This window comes from Suricata suricatta, chromosome 8 (assembly GCF_006229205.1).
Source record: "Suricata suricatta isolate VVHF042 chromosome 8, meerkat_22Aug2017_6uvM2_HiC, whole genome shotgun sequence".
Classification (NCBI taxonomy): domain Eukaryota; kingdom Metazoa; phylum Chordata; class Mammalia; order Carnivora; family Herpestidae; genus Suricata; species Suricata suricatta.
The window spans coordinates 35,208,116-35,231,374 of NC_043707.1; the positions used below are offsets into that span (position 1 = coordinate 35,208,116).

General features: G+C 49.2%; 1 protein-coding gene across 1 annotated transcript in view; it reads right to left on the reverse strand.

Moving 5' to 3' along the window:
- SDK1 (sidekick cell adhesion molecule 1) overlaps nucleotides 1–23,259 on the reverse strand; it is a 561,603-nt gene that overhangs the window by 143,455 nt on the left and 394,889 nt on the right. Inside the window, exon 18 of the mRNA XM_029945757.1 lies at nucleotides 19,341–19,522. Coding sequence (XP_029801617.1) covers nucleotides 19,341–19,522 — 182 coding nt within the window. The remainder of the gene's footprint in view (nucleotides 1–19,340; nucleotides 19,523–23,259) is intronic.

Below are 23,259 nucleotides of genomic sequence, written 5' to 3' on the forward strand. Positions count from 1 at the left end.
CTAACATCCTGGGGATCTTGTCCTGTGGAAACAGCATAAAGAGTTTTCAGGAAGACGACAAGGGAGACAACTCCTTACTAGCAGACCTGCACTACGAGAGACGCTGGAGGAAACGCGGTCCGGTGGACACGGAACCGCACATCCACGCAGAGAAATGATGATGTCCAAACATGGTTAAAATGAAGGTAGATATATTTCTTTCCTTATTTTAACTCACTCTCAAATACAGTTGACTGCTTAAAGCTACAAGAATGATGTCTTATTGGGACTTGTAATGTGGGTTAAGAGTGAAATGAATGGCCCCATGGCACAAAGACGGGAGGGCGGTGCAGGAAGCATCCACTGACGAGGTTCTCACGTTACGCATGAGCTTCAGGATAAACTGGAATTCCCTAAGCATTCAGATTTTACATCTTTTTTTTTTTTTAACATTTATTTATTTTTGAGAGACAGAGAGAGACAGAGCGTGAACAGGGGAGGGACAGGGAGAGAAAGAGACACAGAATCTGAAACAGGCTCTGGGCTCTGAGCTACTGGTGAGCACAGAGCCCGATGCGGGCCTTGACTCCACAAACTGTGAGATCATGACCTGAGCTGATTCAAACGCTCAGATGATTGAGCCTCCCAGGCGCCCCCCTAAGGATGCAGATTTTAAATTCCAGAGCGATTCCTAAATGAGTTTGAAAAAGATATAGAAAACAAGGCAAGTGAGGGGAAAAATAATGTAAATATCAAAATACCTAATCAATCCCAAAGCAGGCAGGTGAAGGAAAGAGAAAAGGAGCAAATAAGAGAGGAGACTCGTAGAAAATAATTGGCAGGTGACAGACTTTAACCTCATTTGTCATAAAACATCAACAGTCTATATAGATGGATAACAGACAGACTATTAGATGGAGGAGGAGATGGACGAAGTACCAGGCGGGGCTGGAGGGAGGAGGCCATCAAATGTGTGCCTTTTTCTCCCAGAAGCCATGCTCTCCAGGATGGAGGCTCAGTGCTGGGGTTTCACGGACTCTGAGGCTCCATAAAGCCTTCCTGCCGAATGCTGTGGTGTTCTCTAGAACAAGACCACACTGACCTAACACTTTTCTTTCTTTTCTTTCTTTACATTTTTATTTTTATTATTGAGACAGAGCATGAATGGGGGAGGGGCAGAGAGAGAAGGAAACACAGAATCGGAAGCAGGCTCCAGGCTCTGAGCTGTCAGCACAGAGCCTGACATGGGGCCTGAACCTGTGAACTGCAAGATCATGACCTGAGCCGAAGTCGATCGCTCAACCGACTGAGCCAACCAGGCGCCCCTGACCTAACACTTTTAAAGAACTGGAATTTAGCGTAAATTAAATGAGCAATAATTTCCTAATGTCCCAAGAGGTTATCTCACATCTTGGCATAGTTTGGGGACAGCATGATCATCACCCAGAGAGGCTCACGCTTTCCTGTTTTGGGCCGTTCACCCCAAGGTCATTGCAGCTCTGGGATCCAAGGCAGTCTCAGCACGACAGACCCTGGGACCCGGGGGTGACCCGGTCGAGCACACGGCTCTGTCTTCCCCTCTTTCACCTGGAGTCAAGTGAAGTCATGAGGTAAGGATGTTCGTGCGACACCACTGGACCGAAGCTCATGGAGCTGGATGCGCTTTCCACCCCAAAGTCACAGGACTGAGATCCCGCAGGCTAATTCCTTCCTCTTGCCCACCCTGGGCTCCACCCAAAAACTCACCAGTTCTCCTAAACATCCTTGAGCCCCTTGCTGCCCTAATTTCTGTCACCAGAAATTCCTCACAAATTTGTGGACAGTGGAATCCAAAATCCCCTAACGTGTGTTAAGAGCTACAGACAGAAAATCCTTCTCCACAACAGCTTCCAATAGAGGCTGAAAGACCTGCGTGGAGGGTGGTGGAGAGAACTCTCCATCCGATGGGACCTGTCTGCAGGCTTCAAGGGAGATCTTAGGAAGCTGAGGCCTCCCGCTGCTCCCAAAAAGGCTTCTGGACATTTTCTCCCCAGATAATTAGCATGTGAAGTGCGCTCTTTCCTGTCCCTAACTGCAGGCCTTGAAGAGGCTTGCTAAAGTGACAAGTGTTATGCTCTTTTGTGGTTTTCCTTGCTTAAAAAAATGCCATTTTCTCTAGATAATTCCCCCAGCACTGAATCCAGTGTGTTCTGAGTCTTAAATTCAACACAGCTTCAACCGGTTTGACACTGTCGATGCTCACGGCCAAGGCTGAGGGGCTCCGTTGTGAGCACCCAGCACCCAAGAGCATCTAAGGACTCTGGCATGTGAAATGAAAAACCACAGGGGCAGTTTTAGAAACAGGGGTTTATCCGCTATGGACAAGTCTGTGGCGGGAGAACACAATGGCGGGGGGGGGGGACGGACAGAATTCTTGGTGGGAATGAGCAAGAGGTGCCACAGGGTGGAGAGGCCCCCCCTGGCAGGCGTCTGGGATGGGCCACACCAGCACCCGCGTGACTGCCGTCTGTCAATGCTTCAGAGTGGTCAACTGTGGTCTATAGCCACTGACACATTTACAGCTGTTGAATTACACTTGAAAACTATACGCATGTATGCGTTACACATCGCTAAGTGAAAGAAGCCAGTTTGAAGAGGCTACATCCTGTGTGATTCCAACTACGGGACATTCTGGAAGAGACAAAAAACTACGGAGGTAGTCAGATCAGCACTTGTCAGAGGAGGGGAGGGAAGGATGAAGAAGGTGGAGCGCAGAGGATTTTTTAGGGCAAGGAAACTACTCTTTATGGGTTATAATGGACTCGGGTCATTATACTTCCGTCAAAACCCACAGAGTGCAGGCACCGAGAGCTAACCCTCCTGCCAACTCGAGGATGTGGGTGACAGTGAATGTCAGTGACACCCACCGACTGTAACAAAGGCACCACCCTGGGTTGGTTTTAAAAAAATTTCCTTCTCTCTCCTTCCCTTCCTTTCTTCCTGGCTAGTCATGTAAATTCGGTAAGATCTGATTCTCGATGGATTTCAAAATGAGTCACAGTTTTAGAAATCGAAAAATGTTTTAAAATAACAAGCGACATCAATAAATCAACTCCATAGTTAATATTTATGTCATGAATGTTTCAGATTTTTAGTTCTTTTATCAAATAGAAACACATGTCAATACTGCCTATGCACGCTTTGTTTTTTGGGGAGGAGGGTTTTTCAACTCAGTTCATTTGCAAACATTCTTAAGAATGCATGTAACCAAAACTTTTGTGAAAAGTTGATTTCTGAAGTCATTAAAAGCCTACAGTCACTTTATATACTTTTAATATTTATTAAAATTATTTACGTCTATACTATTAACACTATTTTATATTTACAGAGACATACGACCCCCAGCATAATGAACGCTTTTCTGGTTGCAGGGAGTCATCAGGTACACCAAGTCCGAGAGTAAAAGCACTCTGTACCCAGGGTGTGTCACAGTGACGACGGGAAACTGAGATCTCCTTCTTCGGCCAAAATTCCGTATCTGGTGGGGAAGGAATCTAAGTGACAGCACCAGGCAGACTGTATCAGCACGTTTCCCCAAAGCCCTGCTCTTACACAGAAAAGATGAGAGGTGGGAAACTGCCTGCAGCCACAAAACGGGACGGGCGTTTACGAGTTTGGTTGCGGCGGTTTCGGACTGAGTACACGAAGCTGGTTACGTCATCCCGCACTTGAGAGCGAAAGCCACCATTTCTCCTGCAACTCCACAGTCACTCCTATCGCCAGGCTGCGCAGAAACTGTCGGCCACGAGTCTGGGAACGATGACACATGGGGAAGAGGAAAGGTTCTGCTTCTGAATGGCACTCTTAGAGGGTGCGGGGATGACATGTCAGATGACCCAGAGAGAGACAAACATAGTCCGGAAGATTATTAAAGCAAAAAGTTCCGATTGACTCCTTCAAAAGAAATGTGTAGAAGGTGACTTATGTTGTAAAGATACATGCCTGTGTTAGACTGAGTGTCCCGTTTGTGAAGCATTTCCTGTATTAAGCGTTATGGGAGGGGCGGGGGGAAGATACACTTAGAAGGAAGTGAGGAAGCCAGGACAGTGTTCAAGATGGCAGCTAGTGAGACCTTGGCTGATCTAAGCTGCTGTTGTCCTAAACTGAGGCCAAGGGACTGGGCTTTTCCATGCCCATGGCAATGAGCCATTAGCCACAGACTGATTGTGGGGGGGTGGGGGTCCCCTTGTGTGAGGCAGTGGACCATTCCAGGAGGGTCACAACAGTGAGCCCTGAGCCCATCAGGTGCCGGCACCGGGGATAGGCACGACCCCAAAGGAACTGATCTGGGTGGGGGCACTAGAGGCATACCAGACATGCTAGGAAGGATGGAATGGTCAAAGTTAAAGGGATTCTAGCAACAAATATGGTACCAGAGAACACATTTGTAAGCGATGTATACCAAAGCCAGCAGAAAGCTATAAAGATTTCATTGCAAAATTCCATCTGAAAAGCCTGAGCTTCAGGAAGTCCATTGCTTTGCTCAGAGAAATTCTCCTCTGTAAGTGGTGGCCTGTAGTCCCGAACGCCTCATTGAATGATGCTGTCCGAATGATAAATCTAATAAGATCCAAGCATATTACAGTCCCACCTGTCTTTTGTTGCTTCGTGAAAGAAAAAAAAATGGCATCGCTTTTGACAAAAGAATTCCTTTTGAGGGATTCAAGATAACACTACACGTCAGGTAAGGTTTCAAACATCAGTACTCATCAATCTGTGACGGAAACTGTTTTTGGTTTTAACGACCTGGACTAAATTTGTCTCTGGACCATCTGAAATGCCCTCCATTTGTCTTATGCTAGCGTTCCTGAAAAATGGGAACTGCCCTGTTTCCTGTTTCAGTCTCAGGCAGAAGCCCATGGGCTGTCCGAAAGAAGAGTCTCGCAGGAATGTGTGAACTGAACAAAGGACCATTATTATCACTGTTGTTACTCGTTTTGCTGGCTGGGTCTCCCTTTGGAGATTTGTTGAAGGATGAGTTATTGGCCCCAACAATGGCATAGTTCACTGACAGTTTTGAGGGCCTGCGTGGACGGACACAGTTGAGAACTGCCGAGATCTTGTGCAAGGGTCCTGACATGTACGGGTTCAGAGCAGAAACTCAGCTCGGTGACGGAGTTAAAAACTGTGCATTGGTGACATAGGATCGATTTTATAATTCTCAGGAATTTTAACCTATTCAAACACATGGGAGTTACTGCTGATGAGAGGTATTTGCACAGGTAGGTGGTCACACGTGTGTGCAGATAATTTATTACCCTCTCCACCCGGTTAGGGGAAACTTCTTCCTCACCATTAACCGGAATACAGATAATTCAGCCTCTTTAAATTGCACTTTACGGGTATAATTTCTTTAGGCTAAGAGCTCTTTCTTTTATTTCTTCAACAGACATAATGTTGAGCATTTTCTTTGTGATGAGGTGAACGGGCTGGATTCTGAGCAAATGTTTTTCCTATCAAGTATTTCAAAATAACGGGCATTTCTATGGGTCTACACAGAAGCTGTTGCCAGTCTTAATATTTTTCCTCCAGAATTTAAACACTCAGGCGCCCCATTTGTATGTTAATTTCTAAAGGACTAGTCCACCCTCCTTGTTTTTCTCTTCCAGGATTGTCCCCGATATCATTGTTTATTTTCTTCTGGATGAACTTTTAAGATGAACTTCTGTAGCTCTAGAAAACCAGTTCTGCTACTAGTGCTTTTATGGAGATCCCGGGACATTTCTAAACTAAGGTGGGGAGCATTCCAATTATTGTGGGGTTGTCTTCTTACCCCAGAACATGGCAAGTCTCTCCATGTGTTCATGTCTATTTTTATGACTTTCAGAAATGCTTGTGTTTGGCCTTTTCTTCTTAAGTTCAGTCCCAGGCTTCTTTTTTCCCCTTTCTTTTCTATTCTGATGTGAATCTGCTACTGTAAGCAGAGTGCTCTCTCTGATTATAACTTCCAGCCATGCTTCGCTGTGCTTTTGGAGTCTACTGTTTTTATATGTTGATGTTGTAATTGGCTAGTCTGATACATTCTCTTATTGTTGACAGTAGTTTCTCCATTGGCTCCTTAAGGGTTTCTGGGTATCGAATCTGCATGTCTGTAAATAGACATCATTTTACTACTTCCACTTCAGCCCTAGTGCCTCTGATCACCATCTCTTGTCTTGTGCTTTGGCTAATGCTCTGGCCACAATATTCAAAGGTGGAGACCGTGGCAGTTGTTCCTTGTTGGCGGCGGCACCTGCAGTGTCTCCTCATTTAGTGAACAGAGAAGATGGATGTGGGGCTGAGGCCTAGACACTGTTTAGCATACTAAGTTAATATCTAGGAGTTTCTATTTGATTACCTATTTTTACTATGGAGGGCATGAAATATTGTCACATGTTAAAACTGCATTCTTGGGTGAAACCCCCCTCAGAGGTGATCTACCAGGTTTTCACACACTGTTGAGTGTTGTTTCATAATTTTTTGGCACCTTTGCACCAACATTAATCAAGTGAAACACTAGTTTGTAACTTTGCTTCTTTGACACAATCCTTGCATTCTCTGGAACTGTTTGGAACTTTTTGGTCCCCCGTGCACACATAAAACAAGCACCAGTTTGGAGTTGATATGTAAGTTCTACCTTCTTTATTGTGTCATTGAGGTATTCTACACTGTCACTGATTTTGCTCTTTGTCTACATCTGCCTTTGATACAGAGACATGTTCAAGTCTCCTTTCATTAGTGTCTCTCTGGGTTTTTTTTGCATCTTCTCTGCTTCATGAAGGTCACTGCTCTGTTCCTAGGTGCATGAATGACTGTGATCAATTTTGGCATTATAACATGCTCTCCTCTGTCTTTTTACATTTTCTTTTACATATGGGATCTATCAGTCAGAAATCAAGATTATGACTCCTGCTTTCTTTCCTTCCTATCTGTCTGTGTGCCTTTTCTACACCTTTTTAACTGCTGCCTTCCTGAAGCTCTCCCTCTTGCATGTCCTGTGTTCAGTGTCATTAGATTTTGCTTTCCCAGTCAACTTGGAAATCCTTTTATTTTTATGGGTTAATAGAGTCCCTCATATGTACTGACACGATCAGTAAATCTGGCTTCAGTTCTGTCATCCTGGATGTGTGCACACATATCTGCACATACATGTTATAATGATCACATGCTCACAGCTGTGTCTCTGTGCTTATGCATCGTACACGTGGATCCTTTGCCTTGTGGCCTGTTTTATTTTCCCTCGTTTCTGATGTATGTTTTGGTAATTAGGAAGGTTTGCATTTTTGTTCTAATGCCGATACACACACACCCTCAAGTGTTTCTACAGCCCTTAGTCCTCTTCTTTTGATACAATCTCTTGGTTCCCTGCCGCATACACTATTGCGATGAACTGGCAAACTTGTATTTTCTCCTTTCCTTCCTAGAAAAAGTGTGATGTGATCCTAAAAAACTGATGATATGGTAAAACACACCAGTTCAATACCTAAGGCTTATCCTAACGTGCTGGATGACTTATTTTGGCTTCAGACGCTCACGTACAGAAAAGCCAATGTTACCTCTGGTAAGTGCACGCTAATGTATATGTGCATGTGTGCCCGTATGCAGACGTGGATTATGGCCTGTTATCAAACCAGGTCCGTCCTTTGTGTTGATGTGGCGAATATAGGTCTGAGGTCGCTTCGGGGCTAGTGGGGTAAGCGGACATCTGTCATTCTATGTGATAAGTGCTACCGTGAAGGTCAACAAGGATTGCCTTAAGGAAGATTCTATGGAGGACAGAGTTCCTGAGCCCCATCTTGCCACAGGAGTAGGAAATACCAGGTGAAGATGTGATTGGGAAGTTATCCTCGGAGTGTGGACCGAGGCATGGACACACACTCAAGTGCATACACTCACCTCAGCACCACGGTTCTGTGCTATGACATTATGATTGCCAGAGTTGTGTTTAAGAATCCTTCCTCTATGAAGCTTCCTAGAGGCAAGGACCATACAAACAGCCCTACTGATGGTGCAGAAAGAGTTCTGCAGACCAGAGGAGGAGATGCAAGGGCCTCCGAGGCCACGTGGCTCACCCACACACCCAGATGGTGGGCCCTCAGCCACACAGCTTCCAGATCCAATGCTCCTGCTCTTTAGGTCACCCTGAACCTCTGCTGTGCATGGCAAATGGGCTTTCCCTCCTGCTCAGCTAAAACCTTTCCTTCCACAACTTCGGCCAGTGATGCCCATCGGTCTCCTGTGTAAACTGCCCCACACATATAGGTGTTAGACTAAATGAAAATCACAACAACGTCCAGTTGGGCTTTACTACTCAGGGCCAAACTGACATTTTGTCTCCCACATGGGAGGATTCAGGGAGCACCGCCCACTCGATACCTGCTCTCCTCCTTTGAGAAGCCTCGGGTTTCTCCCCCGCTCCTGGTGAGGCACCTGGAGCCTGTCTCAGTGCTCCAAGTGTCCAAGGGGCATTCTGCTCACACAGGGCTCCACGGTACTGTGATCTGCCTTGATTTGGAAGCATATGGTCTGTACAGATTAAGACTAAGATTATGGTCTTAGTTCTTTTCGGGTCTACACTTACCTATCCCCCCGAGACTTTCTATGGTGACTGTTGGCAAGTTCATCCTGTTGTCACCTGACTGGGGTGTGTGTGCATAACTATAGTATTTTGGCTTATTCCTTTTATGTCTCAACTTGCCTTTCCTTTATGTTCAGCTTAATTTCAACCATCGATCTAAGAAGGCAATTTATTTTTTACTTCTGATCTGGAGATAGAATACATGAATTGCCCCTCTCGGCTATGAGCCCTGCATATTGGATGGGCATGCCATCTCTGTTCCCTCCAAGTCCTCAGCAGAGGTGCTGACCAAGAAAAGCCCAGAAGAGCAATGGGTTTTGCATCTGGAGTCACCTTCCAGGTGGTGGGTAAAGTGGAGCCTAGGAACCCATCTAATTACGCTGTCATCCAGGGTGCGTAGTGAGTGAACTAATAAATGAATGAATGAGTGGGAATCAAGCTATGGAATGACTATAGTATTTGGATCTATCAACTCAGTAACCTCCTCTAAAAGAAAATGAGGGTGGTAGGATGTGGCTCATTCTGAATGACCCAAGGTGACTCCTAGTGACTACTTCCTGAGAATTACAGACTCGTGTCCCTCTATTTGTTGAAGTGGAATCGGAAGTCCTATTCTCCAGCGAGCGTTTTGACAGCTTTGTGTGCACCTCTCCTCTCTATCCTTAATTTCTCAACGGAATTTCTGTTGAATGTGTTCTTCTTATCCTTTTGGAGATGAAACTCATCCCTTGTCAGAAGTCTATTGTTCTAACACAAATCCCATTGATCTTGACAGAGAACAGACCAAACCACAGGATAAAGGTTACTGACACATGACCAGGCTGCTTGATTTACGTGTGGCCATTGTAGCCTCACTGTCTTTGAAAATGCGGGAGGCACCAATGTGGAGGAGAGGCTCCTCTGGAGTCTGGTCTCCTCCAAGTATCGGGCATTATTCTCAGTGGCTGGTCGTGGTCCACACAGCTCACTCACCCTAATTTGCCACTGACCATTGCCTGTACCTTCCTTTCTTTTTCAGGCCATGACCTGTATCTTAGGGAAGACCTCAGCCTCCTACCCAACCATCAGAGTTTCTAGACCACAGCTGAGATGTCTTCTGAGAGACGCCATGTTCCTGTGTTCGCCAGAGCGCATGCTCTGGGTCATGGGAAGTACCACTTTTCTCCTGCGGACGGTACTGACCCTCCCTGGGCACAATCCCCCTTTCTTTGAAAATGCCAGAGACATAAACTCAACGTTCATGGTTTTGAACTTCTTCTACCTACAACCTCTAGGGAAGTGAGTCTGATTAGAGTCATCAGAATCATCGGTGAGGGGGCGGGACTTGCTGAAACACAGATGGCAGGCCCCACCCCCAGACTTTCTGATCCCGGGCGTCTGGGTAGACTGAGGATCGCATTTCTAACAAGTGGTGCTGATGCTATTGGCCCAGGGACCAGACTTTGAGAACCAATGCTCTACCGTTTCTGTCGTTTTCTCTTTCCTTCCCTCCTGCATCTCTCCCTCCCCTGCATTGTCCCCATGATTGCCACCTTTAATTCCATCTAGAGCCTGATTCATTGGTTGGCGGAAAAACCCCCTTCTTGGCCTCACAAGCCTGTTTTCCACCTTTTCTGCCAGGAACGTGTACTGCTATTTCCAGCCCACAGAATCCGAGATTATGTCGGGCAAGCACTTTTCCTGGACCAATCTCTGCAGCTGAAAGAGTATGTTTCATTCAAATCTCCAAACCATATTATGCAAATTATGTGAAGCTTATGTGCCACACCCCTGAGTAAATTCCAGTCTATCATTACAATTCATCTTGGCTTGAATCTACACAAATGGCAGAATTGGTTTAAACTCATGGTCATTTGAAAGAAAACTCCACTGACCAGAGGGCTCTGTGAGGTTCCGGAGATTCACAGCATGTCAGATCAAATGAAGAAGGTGACACTGTGAAGTGCCAGCGCAGAGATCCACGGGGCGTGTTGGGACAGGGGACATGGGCGTTCAGGCCTCTGTGGCAGGAGAATGATGGGCTCCTGCACCCTGCTTATTCCTCCTGTTAGAATGACGTGCAGCCAAGCTACAAGTGCCAGGAGTCCTGGGGACGATGCCGTAAACGTCTTCACCACAACCACACACGCTCTTTTTCATGATCCTTAGAGAAGACGATTTCAGACACTAAGGACTGCCCTGCCCTGAGCCAGAGCTTGGTGGGGATTCATGGGCATTGACTCCTTCAGGCAATTCCACAGAATTAAATGTACACGCCTCTCAAAGAGGGGAGAGGCGAGCTCATCATGCGGGAGAATTACAGGCTGCGTGTTGCTGCATGGACGTCTATAAGGCAATCTGGGCGGCGGGGGTGATGGTGATTCCAGATTGTTACAGGCCGCGGATGAGTTCTCATGTGGTTAAGGTTCCTGCCATTTTGAAACACCTGAATGATCTCACCGCATTAAACATTTCAAACATGTTATTAGGGAGACAAATCTTGGATAAATAAGCTCAAGTTCCTTTTAATAGCCTGAATAAAAAATAACATTTTAATACTTTAAAAGTTTTGTGGGTCCCTTTCTGAGCTTACGTCCCCCCTTATTTATTTTGGGACTGGTTTTAGGCTAGGGAGGCACGGCCTGTGGGGTGGGATGGGCAGGTACTGGGCTCTCCTTAGAGTCCCTGAGACCAGAAGAGGCAGGAGGGAAGGGAGGCGCGATGCTGGATGGAGAGAGTAAATTGCACAGCGCTGGAAACTGAAATGGAAACAGTAAGTGTCTGTCTTTGATCAGACATCTATTTATGCCTTGTTTATTTACACACCAGGCATTGTGCTGGACTTGGGGATACAGACACGGGTCCTGCCCTCAAAGAGTCTCTGGGCTTGTTGGGAAGATGAGTCTGTACAGGACGAAATAATACGCTGGTCACAGCAATTTGAGACGCGTTCAATTCTTCCTTGTGTCTCCCCGTGGTAACTGAAGGCCAAGGCTTATCCTGGGAAGCCCTCCACCCCCATGAGGTCATCTGCGCAGATCCAGGGGCCAGAACCACCTACAGCCCCTGGGTCTCAGCTCTGTGCCCAGGCTCACTGCCTGTGACACCCCCACTCAGATCCCTGTTTGGTCTTTCATCGCTGGCTGCGGTGGTCCCTCTCTTGGGACCCTGGTGTGTCCCACAGGCCAGTGCAAGTCTCTTCTGAAAGGGACTCAGGCTCAGCTGACCCAAATGCCCCATGTTTCTTAAATTCCATGGTTTCGAATGGCAGGTCCAACGCACTAGCAGACCAGGACATCAACTTAGTGGCCGCAGCCAGCATGTGTTAGAGAACCCAGGAGCGAGACAGAATGAAAGAGAAGGGGGAGTATCAGAGACCACCACACAGTGTCGGGGTGACTAGTGTTCCACAAACCTTTCGTTTCATTTCAGCTGCATGTGTGTGTGTGTGCGTTTGCGTGTTTGTGTGGTTTGTGTGTGTGTGTGTGTCTATGCGTGTGTACTGGGTTTCAACGTCAAAGACATTTCCTCCTGCGAACTGCAGTCCAAAGTGCCCACAAGCTACCGCAAACCACCTGCCACTCGACCATGAGTATCATGAGGTTTTGCTTCTTTTCTATCTATATCCACACCACACTGGAGAGCTGGAAGTCATCTTGGCCCAGGGGAACACGCGTAGAATGAAAAAGAAGTATGCGCACTAGAGTTTCCCAGCATTTTCTAACTATGCGACCTGGGGAAAGGGGATTACATCTGGGAGCTCCCGTTTTTGTCTGTAAAGTAGGAGTGCATGCCCTCTCTCACAACTGCTGGGGTGGGGGGTGACCGACGTGGGGCACGGGGCATGGGTGTGCATGATAAGCCAACAAAAACTGGTCTGGAGTGGTGTCCTCCAAAATGCTAGCTTCCCTTTCTTTTTTTTCCTTTCCTGAAAATTCTAAAAGACCAAATTAAGCCGGTTCCTGATGGAACATCCTGCATCATTTTGTTCAGTTCTTAGTGTTTTAGGTGATTCTCAGAGAATCTGGAACCTTATCCTGTTCTGTAGGCACAGCCTGTGGTCTAGAAAGGCTTAAGGTTGAGAAACAAATCTTGTGTAACGTCATTTATGCCACATTGAGAATTTCCCAAGAGGAGATACGAATGGAGCTTGCAAACAGAGGGTTCATTTATAATCCTTACTTTAGAAAACCTTTCAAAGCCCAAGTGAACATTTAGGGGCTTTTACTAATGTTTTAGAAATGTGGATAACCAAATGTTTTTTCCATTTCTCTGTAAGTATGACATATTTCTCCTTCATTAGAAGGTAATGTTCTGAAACCAGAATAAATCATGATGGCGGAAAAATACCTGTTACAGGAAGAAAAATGATAAAGAAATAAAATCAGGGAAAAATTAAAACCTCGGCGTGCTCAAAACGATGATGTATAGTATAATTTGTCTTTGGACTCTGTATAGAAAAGCTGACGTCTGCATCCTCATGAAGACAGTTAGAAACGGACAGGAGTCCGCGGGTCTATGCCAGCGTATTTTAGGACCCAGTCAGCTTCTCTTGTGCTCCAGTGGCACACAGGACCCCACGCTCAGGCTCACCTGAGGATGCCTGGTCACGCTCTATCTTCACAGGGCTTTAGCGGGGAGTTGAGTCATTTTTAGCAACACCTGAATTTGGGCACCAAACACTGTGTGAATGTTGCATCTGGGCCACCCACTGCTTCCGATGACTCCAGAACTTTCCCTCTCCTACGGAATGATGGGAAAGCTGCTCAAGTCGACACTGGCAGTAAGATAAATACTTGTAATTACACCGGGCGTTGAGTTACGCAGAACTAACACACTACGTCTTTTTCCACTTGCAACCAAGAGCGTATTGATTTCCAGAGCATTTTGAAAGAAATTCCTAGTCAATTTAAGTTATTTTCCATTTCATTTTGGGTAACTGCACTGGGACTTTGATGAGTGGATTCCATGTAGGCTGGACTTTTGGCCATATCTACTGGGGCAGGAGGGACCTTTCCTCTCACTCCTGGGAAAGTTCACGTGGCAGCGACCATATCAGAGTTTTGCTGCTCGATTGGTAAGTTAATATGTCGCATTTAAAAATGCCCAGAGCAGAAAAGGTCATGGAGGCACTGCTAATAAAATCCATTCAAAGGGACTGGCAGACAAGCTCATGGCAGATAGTAGATGGGGGGTGGGGGGTAAGAAGAGCAGGGGAAGTGAGAAAGTTTCTATGGAAGTGAGAAAGTTTCTATGGAAGTGAGAAAGTTTCTATTAAATAATCCTTGTGTGTCCATGATGTTAGCCCATGCTGAGAACATAGAGCACCAAGGTAGACAAACCAGATATTTTTAGTGGATCTCAATAATAAATGTGATTGAAAAGAAAAAGGGGACATGTGACAGGTGAAAGGTGGGCTCCAATTTTTCTTCAAGGATCGATACCACATGGTATTGAGCTCAAGGCATAGATGACTTGCTTATCTTCCTTCGAGAGCTTCTGTAAAGAAAATATGCTTGAGACCAAGGACGCGTGCCCAGTGGCGTGGCACCTGCCCGCAGGGCCAAGCGCTTGCTGATCTGTCCGCGTCTGCCATGGGCGCTGGCAAGGGCCGCCTGTGCACCCTTGGCTCTGCTCCCTGGGGCCGCGGCTGCGACCTTCATGAGTTCTCTTTGAGGATGACCAGGCACCACGTCACACGCAGCCTCATGGCGGCGGGAGCCACCACAGCTCTCCCTGGCGTTCTGATGCCTTCTCAGCCGGAGCGAAATGCAAAGAGCTTATTAAAGTCAGGACAAATTACATCTCATTTCCCCTGATGGATCAGGCCTGCCGCCCGGCCGACAGGAGGAGGATGAAGCAGGCGGGCTGGCCGGAAGCCTTATTCTTCCCGAGGCCTCGCGTTTCCCGCTGTTCCCATGGTGTCCTGACAGACTCCAGAGTCATGTGTGAATACATACCAATAATTTTCCAAATCAGGCTAACAAATAATTAATTGTATGAGTTATTCTCATCCTCTCTAACATGCAGACACTTAAATTATTCTCTTCGCAGCTTCAAGGGCCAACTCGGGCCTACAGGTGGGCACCCCAAGCCCCAGGCTCACTGAGGGGCTCCCAGGGCAGCAAGCACGCTCAGCTGGTGCCCAAACAGACCGCAAGCTGAGGGTGTGAGGCTGCGAGCCCTGGGAGCTGTGGGGCTGCTTTCTGCTAATCCTTACATGGCGATTCCCGAGGATCGTGGGGCTCTCTGCAGGTGGCCAGCTGTGAGACAGTCGTACAAGGGGATGCCTAGAAACTGCATATCCTCTGGGTCTGACTCTGCAGCAGGAGTCACTGTAGAGAGCAAGGCAGAAGAAGCCAGCTACCCTCCACTATCTGTCCCTCTTTCCTTTCTTTGCAACGTATCTGATGAAAAGAGTACCTTTCCAGGCTTTTGGCATGGAGATATTCCATGAATTGCAAGCATAAGTCAGCAGCAGGTAGAACTTCTAAGAAAGTTCTTTAAAGGCAAGTACACTTACATACTTGGCCACAAGGCGTAGCCTGGTGCCTTCCTTCTAGAATGTGGATGTGACCTCTGGCATCCCAGCAGCCAGTTTGCAACTATGAGGCAAATGCTAAAGATGGCAAAGTGAAAAGAAGGAGCCTGACCCTCTAGTGACCATGGAGCTGCCACTAAGACCCTGCATGGCCAAATGCCTAATCTTGGTGAGAGAAAGATAAATATCCACCTCTATTTTGTTTAAAGCTGTTATTTTGGGTCTGTTTCTAGAAGCTGCACTATATGTCCAACCACTACAGACAGCTGAACCCCACCTCCTCTGATGCAGCCTCACCATGTAGATGTCAGTAAAGCCCTCCTTCACGCCAATGGCCTCCTCCTCTGACTCTTACTGGTAATCTGAAGCATGCTCCTGACATGGATCTTGTGGATAAATGGGGCGTGACTGCACATCAGGGATGCTGTTTTCTTTTGTAGCTGCTGCTCTTGTTTCACAAATATTAGTCTTTCCTCCTGGCCTCAGCTCCAAGTCCCTAGGCTTGACTCTGCGTCAGGTGTGTTCCCCATTCCTGCTCAGTGCCGTAGCCCATCAAAACACCAAGCACACAGTAGGTGGATGCATCGGTGCCACAGTCCATCACAACACCGAGTACGCAGTAGGCACACGCATCAGTGCCACAGCCCATCACAACACTGAGCACACAGTAGGCACATGCATCAGTGCCACAGCCTATCACAACACTGAGCACGCAGTAGGCGCACACATTGGTGCCCCAGACCACCACGAAACAACGAGCACTCAGTAGGCACATGCATTGGTGCTGCGGCCCATCACAACACTGAGCATGCAGTAAGTGCACGCATAGGTGCAGCAGACCACCACACATTGAGCACGCAGTAGGTGCACGCATTGGTTCTTGAGATTTCACTTATTAGCAGAGAGATTGAGGCTGTTTCTTCTGAACTGTGGCGGTGGAAAGACACAGACAGCGTACGTTCCAGAAGCCAGGCGTTGCCGCAGAAGGAGGAAGCAGAACAGCAGCAACAACAGCGACCCTGCTTAGGAGTTCAGGGCTTTCCAGGCCTTTCTCTCACAAGGAGTTGGGCAGAGGCTGTGACAGGTTGTGATTTTACAGTGGGGAGCTGGAGCTCAGAAAGGTCGATGTGATTCTTGAAGGCAGATACAGAGTAAAAGAAAGGGCTGTCTCTGGGGGCCAGCAGACAGACCAACTTGTGGGAAGACAGAGCACAGCCCCTGCTCTCTATCGTCGGCCCCCTGAATTATTCACGGCCCCTTGCTGTGCCCATTTTTCTTTCTAATGCCTCCCCTCACCATCAGATCATTTTTTATCTGGTTTATTCCATCCTGCTCCAGACCAGCTTCCCGGTCCCCATTCTCCAGTTTTTCCCAACTGTGTGTCTGAATGCTCTCTTACTTGAGTCTGGTCCTGGTGGGAACATTGATTCAGGGACAGAATTTACAAGCTGGTTCCTCTTTGTTGGGCTCTGGGGTGGCTGACTGGGACGCTCAGAGGAGTGGGCCCGGAAGGGCACAGTGTGAGGCTCATGCTGCATGGCTGCCGCCTCCTCAACCACGTACCCCTCCTGATGCCTGACAGGGGCCGCGGCCAAGCCCAAGGGACAGTATCCCCACACTGCGGTCAGCGAGGGCTTTGCCCCAATTTGTCCTGGGGCTCAGGCCTGCCCCTCAAAGGAGATTCAGGGTCAGAGGCCATTGAAAGCCTGAGAAGCCCTGTCCAGGGAGCAAGGGACAGAGAGAGGTAGGGTTAGGGGTAGGGGAGGGTCTGGAAGCAGGAGCATGGGGTCCCTTCCCCAGGGGTATTACAGTCACATGACATACACGGGCAGAGTCAGAGCCACAGGCAGAGAAAGGGCTGCACGCCCCGAGTGGGGACAGGGCACCGTGTTGCCCACGTCCATGCCCAGGTCAGGAGGGCACAACATCAAAGCAGAAACGCCTACAGCGAGGGAAAGTGGGACTCACAACCATGCCCCCTGGGTGCCCTGTGACCTGCGGGGGCTCCGGACTCTGGGTGGCAGCACCAGCCAGCCAGCGCCCGGACCGAGGGGTGACAACCCAGCTGCATAAGCCAAGACCCGGATGGGAGAACTGCACACGGCTCCATTCGGGAGCTGAGCTCCTCAAGAATTGAGAAAAAGAGAGACTGTGGGGACCACTGGTGCACAGAGAGCTCACGGAAGTCGGGTTCTCACCCGGAGGAGGAGAGCAAGCCCTTCCAGTGAGCTGAAGCCCCTTAGTCAGCTTCTCCATCCAGACGATCGCTGGGTCCAGAGGTGGGAGCCCGCCCACCCCGCCATTGCAGCCAAGCCCCCCGTTTCAGGCCAGCGACATCCAGGCTGCAGCTTTCAGCTTCCTTACTCATCAGCGCTTGCAGGCAAACCTGCCCTGTTCTGTCCCATCCCCGCCAGCGACCGGAGGGAGGGGCTGGGCCCCACCTGTGCACACGCCAGCGGCCCAGGGACAGGCGCACGGCGTGAGTGTCTGCCGGCTTGCCCGCCGTTGTGGGGCACACGCTGGTGATGTATTTCTGAAAACTACAAAGCACCACCCACACACATCAGCCACGCCATCCTTGGGGCCTGCATCAGGGCAACAGGGAACTCGTCAATCTGCAGCCAGAGCATTTGCACTTCCATCTGGGGTTGCTGAGGCTGTGCGCCCCGCCCCCGCCCCCAGCTTGTGTGCACATCTGCTGACAGGTTTGTCCTCCTAATACACCACTTTGCCCATGTTGCTCACTGCCCTCAACCTTTAATGGCTCCCCAGTACCAGCCCAACTCGAGGGCCAAAGCCCTCCTCAGCTAGGTGGAGATGTGCTTCTAGTGCCATCACACACCAGTAAGGGGGTGCCTGGGGGGCTCAGTCGGTTAAGCGTGCGACTTTGGCTCAGGTCATGATCTCACATAAGTTCGAGCCCCACATCGGGCTCCGTGCTGACAGCTTAGAGCCAGGAGCCTGCTTCGGATTCTGTGTCTCCTCTCTCTGACCCTCCCCTGTTCATGCTCTCTCTCTCTCTCTCTCAAAAATAAATAAAACATTAAAATTTAAAAATAAACATTAAAAAAAGCTGTGCAAACACTCCAGTAAGAAAATGAAGCAGTCCTAGTTAACAGTAATAGGGGATCCTTAATAGCAATATTCATTATTTTAAGTATTTCCAAATCTACTGTTATTTTATTAGGTAGGCAAATTAGAGCAAACATTAATTGTCCAGGTACTTAGCTGTCTCCATTATCCAATGAGAAACCAAGACTCACGTGTGAACGGGGAGGTCCTTCCCGGCTGTCTTGCATGTTCAATATTTCTGCCAGGGACATATTTCACCGTGGAGGCAGAAGTGACTTAATTTATAAAGGAGGCTTTATGGACTTAGAGATGATCGACACCCGATCGATGAGGGGTGATGATAACAGTATGTAATATCAAGGAACATTAGGTCTCAGGCATGATTTGGGGAGAGGGGTGGGGAGTCAGAAACCTTATCATTTGAAAAAGGTCAAGGTCTGGCGGCAGTAAAAATGCCTAAGCAAATAAACCCACACCTGTGAGTCAGGAGAGGCTAAAACGGCTGAACGAAAAGAGCTTTTGATTCTGTGGGGAAACTGCCTTTCCCGGGCGGGGATCGGGGCACTGTGGGCGCACGCAGGGTCCATTTATTCCTGCTGAGCGCACAGTGGAATGTGCTTCCAAATGCGAGTGCTCCCTGGGGCTGGGGCCCGGGTCCTCCTCTACACCATTCTGCCTGGCCGTTCTGGGGGAGGAATATGTACCCATCTAGTAAGGGATTTGGCTTGTATAACTGAGGAAAAAAAAAAGAGGAGCACCACGTTGCAAATTCCATTACCAATAATCAAAGCGCGTTACTAATCACAAAATTCTAAGTAATCATTCTCTTTGGAAAACGTTCACAGGCTCGCATGGGACTGTGCGGCCAGCTTTACTCCGTAATATACCATTTCTCCATTAGAAAAAGGCAATTCCACAGATCTTTCCGAGTGATGTGTGTGGATACTCCCTGGCCTAAGTGCCCCAAAGCAAGCATCTAGAAGGTTGTGTCCCTCCTACAGTAGTGCGATGGTTGAGAAATAGAGAGACAGAATGATGTGTGTGACGAATCTCCTCCTCACTGTCCCCTGGAGGACCAGGCCCTCCGCGTGTATTTCCGGCATCCTCTATTCTGACCCGACACGCCCTGCACCCCAGCGAAGACCGTGAGGCCTCACGGGAAGGCAAGCTTACCTCCTTGAAGGGTGTACTCAGTCACGGCCCGGCTGAAGACTCCCAGGCCCGCGCCATTGTAAGCTGCCACCTGGATTTCGTACTGTGTCCAGACGATCAGCTCGGTCACCAGGCAGTAGCTGACCTCCGGGCTGGTGATGTTCCGCTGCTGGTGCTCCCCAGGCAGGCCGGCCAGGCGGTACCTGCATCAGAGTGTGGACAGATGGCTGGCACCGGGGCATGGGTGCCCATGGTAATTCCGCACAGTCAGAGGGAAACGAAGTCAGTATGCGAGAGGGAGGCCAGTTCACCCCAGACAGCACCGCGTCCTAGCCAACCACTCAAACACATGTCACTGAATCTCACGGTGATTATGAACTCTGGGCAAAATGGAACTGACGTTGTGACTGTGTTACACTTAAGGAAAAATGATAACTTTTTACATGTAACTCGTCTGGGGAGCTCAGTGGCCTAGCAACAGAAATTCCAGGTGGGATTCCTGTCGGGTGCGGCCGTAAATAGTGACTGTGGAGTGACAGCTTCCCTCCCTTGGTCCTGAAATGTGGGGAAAAGCCAAGAAGCGGGAAGCCTCTTCCACCTAGGGAGTCTAGATTCGTCCGCGCAGGCCCCCGAACCAGAATGGGTGGCTTCCGGTGGTGTCCACACTTCTAAAACACTTGGTCCAATGCTGAGGAGGATAAGCTGATTGTCAGGGGACCTGTGTGGATGAAATGGGTGAAGTGTTCCGTGTCCGGTGCCCGATAGTGACCAGACGACTGTGGTCACCAGGCTGCAGTGTGTGCTAAGTGTGACTGTGACAGTGCACACCTGCCGCTAACACGGTGCTCTATGCCGACTGCACCTCAGCGTTTGAAAAGGGAATGGGTGGAAGAAACAGAATAATTTTCAGGTTGTGTCTGTGTCAAAAAGTGACATATGCGACCCGGGACTTGGAAAACATGCAAATTACGGAATTGCCATTTGACCCCGAGAGGGCTTTTGCGGCATTACATGGGTAGCAAATGTTTTTCACGACTTGGGTTTTAGAGGTGACTTGCTTCCCCAGTGTGGAGCTTGGGAGCGTGAGCCGGGAGTGACCGCCTTCATCACATGCAGTTCCTGGAGCCCCTTGATCCTGTCCAAGGGGTGCCTCTTGCTCAGGAGATGAGGCTTTGTCTGATGAGGGGGGGAAGGGTGAGGGCTGAGGGGACACAGGGCAACAGGACTCTTGATGGCGGGTCGGGGTCCCGCCTGTCACCTGTGTTGGCTGCAGGCAGAGCGCTGAGGCACATAGGGCAAGGCCCAGCAAGGGTGTTGCTGCTGGTGGGGGAGGGGAGAAGAAACCCCAGAATTCAGGCCCTTCAAGGGACAAGAGCACGCTCCAAAGAGCATGATGGCTGAAAATACAGTAGGGAGGCATGGAGACAGCAACATAAGGTTCTTTATGAAAATCAGGATTTTCTACTGGTGGCCTTTCAGCCACAGACCGTGTGTGCAGGTGAAGCCTGTGTAGTGGAAAACTACATGATCAACGGCAGGCAGCACTGGAGCAGTGAGAAGGCCTGAGGCTGCCTCCCACCTCCCACTCGATGGGGGGGCGGGGCACGACAGTGATCTCTATTGATGGGCAAAAACTAGAGCTAATGCCTCACACCGCCTTTCGGAGTTCCTATTCCTTCCACTTCTGATACCTACTGACTCGCTATTCCTTTACTGAACCATCCGCATCCCCAGGAGGGGTTCAGTTCATTTATATAACATTATGGCCTTCCAGGCAGCAGCCCACGGGGACACAGGCCTGGTGGCAGAGAACCTGCGAGCCAGACTCTCCCACTCAAACTCCCCATCTACAAAATGCATGGCACCAAGATAGCGAGAGAGCCATGTGGAAGAAGGCAAGGATTGGCCCCACACCATCACCAGGGGACCTGGCGTGTGAATGGTGCCCAGGACCACTTATAATAACCAATACGGCACACACCGGGCATCGCCACTTAAAAACAGCACATTAGTGTGGACCCATCACTAGGCTGGACACAGTCCTGGGAAAAGCAGAGGCATGAGCTCCCGGAGACTCAGGCCGGGAAGAGGACTGATGAGCTGGGCGGCCTCAAGCAAACTCGTAACTTCTCCGGGCCTTGCTCTTTCACTCCCGGAAAGGACAGAATCATAATGGCCTTTCATCAGGTTGTCAAGAGAATAAAACCGAACGATGGGCGCAAAGGAGACATGACGGGGCGGAGCACGCTGTACTTATTTCTGGTTTAGAGAAAACACTGCCTCTCCAGGAGGTGTGCGAAGCCTGCACGAGCCGTGTCTCCCGGATCCTTGTTGACAGGATCGTGCAAAACAGACCCCGGGATTCACGTCCTGGGAGCGGCCGCTCTCCTCTCCTGCAGCAGGCAGGTTGGTCCAAAGCGCTGAGCCTCTGTAATGTTCACAGGATGTCTGGGAAGGTGGCAATTAACAGCCGAGGCGCGGGCGCTGCCCTCCCCCTGGTGGGAGGCGTTGCCTGAGCTCGTTTTTGTTACATGGAAGTAAACAGGAGGATGTTTTCAAAGGACACAACCCGTGCTGCTCTCAGAGAAGCGCCCTGCCCGTTATCATAAATATTTTATTGCTGCACACACATCCTAACTACTTCTTACGGCCAGAGCCACAGCAGTGATTTATTTCCGTTTTGTTCTTCCGTGGACTGTGCTGCGGCTCTGACACACGGTCTTGTGCCCTGGAGGATACACACGTGCAAACAGAGCTGATTTGCAGACCGGAGGATTATTCGGAAATGTTTCCCAGCAAATTCGTTTTGGCACGGGTCTTTCATTCTTGAAAACTTTGATATTCACAGGCCTTGGGTAGCGCACCCTCATTTTAGGACTTTCTTGATTTAAACCCCTTCAAACACAGAGGCCCTCCTTCCCAGCACTCGATTCTCCTGACACCATCATGGAAAATCCTTTTAACAGCAGTAATCCCACAAAATAGAGAAATGTGCAGCCCCCGACGGGGCCTGGTAACATCAGAGGGGTGCGTTTAAACCCCGAGCCCCGAGCCGGGTTCTGGGAGCTGACCTTTAAAGTCCTACTTGGCAGCTGGAGCTGGAGGAAGGTTCTCCGTGTGCTCAGGGAAAGAGAGGCGGCTGGGAGGACCAGCGTGTGAAGGGCCGGGCGGAGGGCAAGGAAATGGGTCTCATTAGCTGAGGAGCGTGGGACAAGAGTGACCGCTGCGGTGGGGGCCGAGCGGCACGAACGGGCAGGAGACCTGGGCCTGGGAGGCGGAGGGCGGGGGCAGCTTAGTTTTCTGGAGGGCTCTGGGAACTCCTCCAAGCCCAGAGATGCCCCTGTGGCAGGTCTCTTGTTGGAAGGGGGAAGACACAGGGGCGGGGAGTGACCAGAGGGGCCCTGAGTGCCGATTCCAGTCCTCCAGCTCCCGTGTGCCCTTGGGGGCACCACTTAAACCACTTCAGGTGGATAATAGCCTAGCTTATGTCTAGAGGACAATTCCTGGGCTTGAGGAAAACCTGAGAACAGCAGCAAACTGTTGGGGACTGGCTAATTATACATGCATGTGGATAAAGGTGCTGATTACATAAATCTACACCAGAAGGAAAGGTCCTCCACATGTAAAGATAAGGGAGCTAAAGAAGGTATACCTTCATAACTTCTTACATTGTCTGAGAAATTACATTTAGCCCCCGAGACCTTTGTTAACCCATATTTTCTGATCACACGCTCAGGCTGGGCACCGCAGGCTGGGCACCACAGGCTGGGCACATGCTCAGAATGGATACCGCTGGGGAGGGAAATAAAGTGCGTGCCGGTGAACAAACCGTCCGTGGCTGTACCGTCTGCTGGAAGCGATTTCATAATTACCTTTTAATACTGCTCTTCTTTTTCCTGTTTGCTACTGTGTCGACAAACGGCTGCAATTATCACATTTG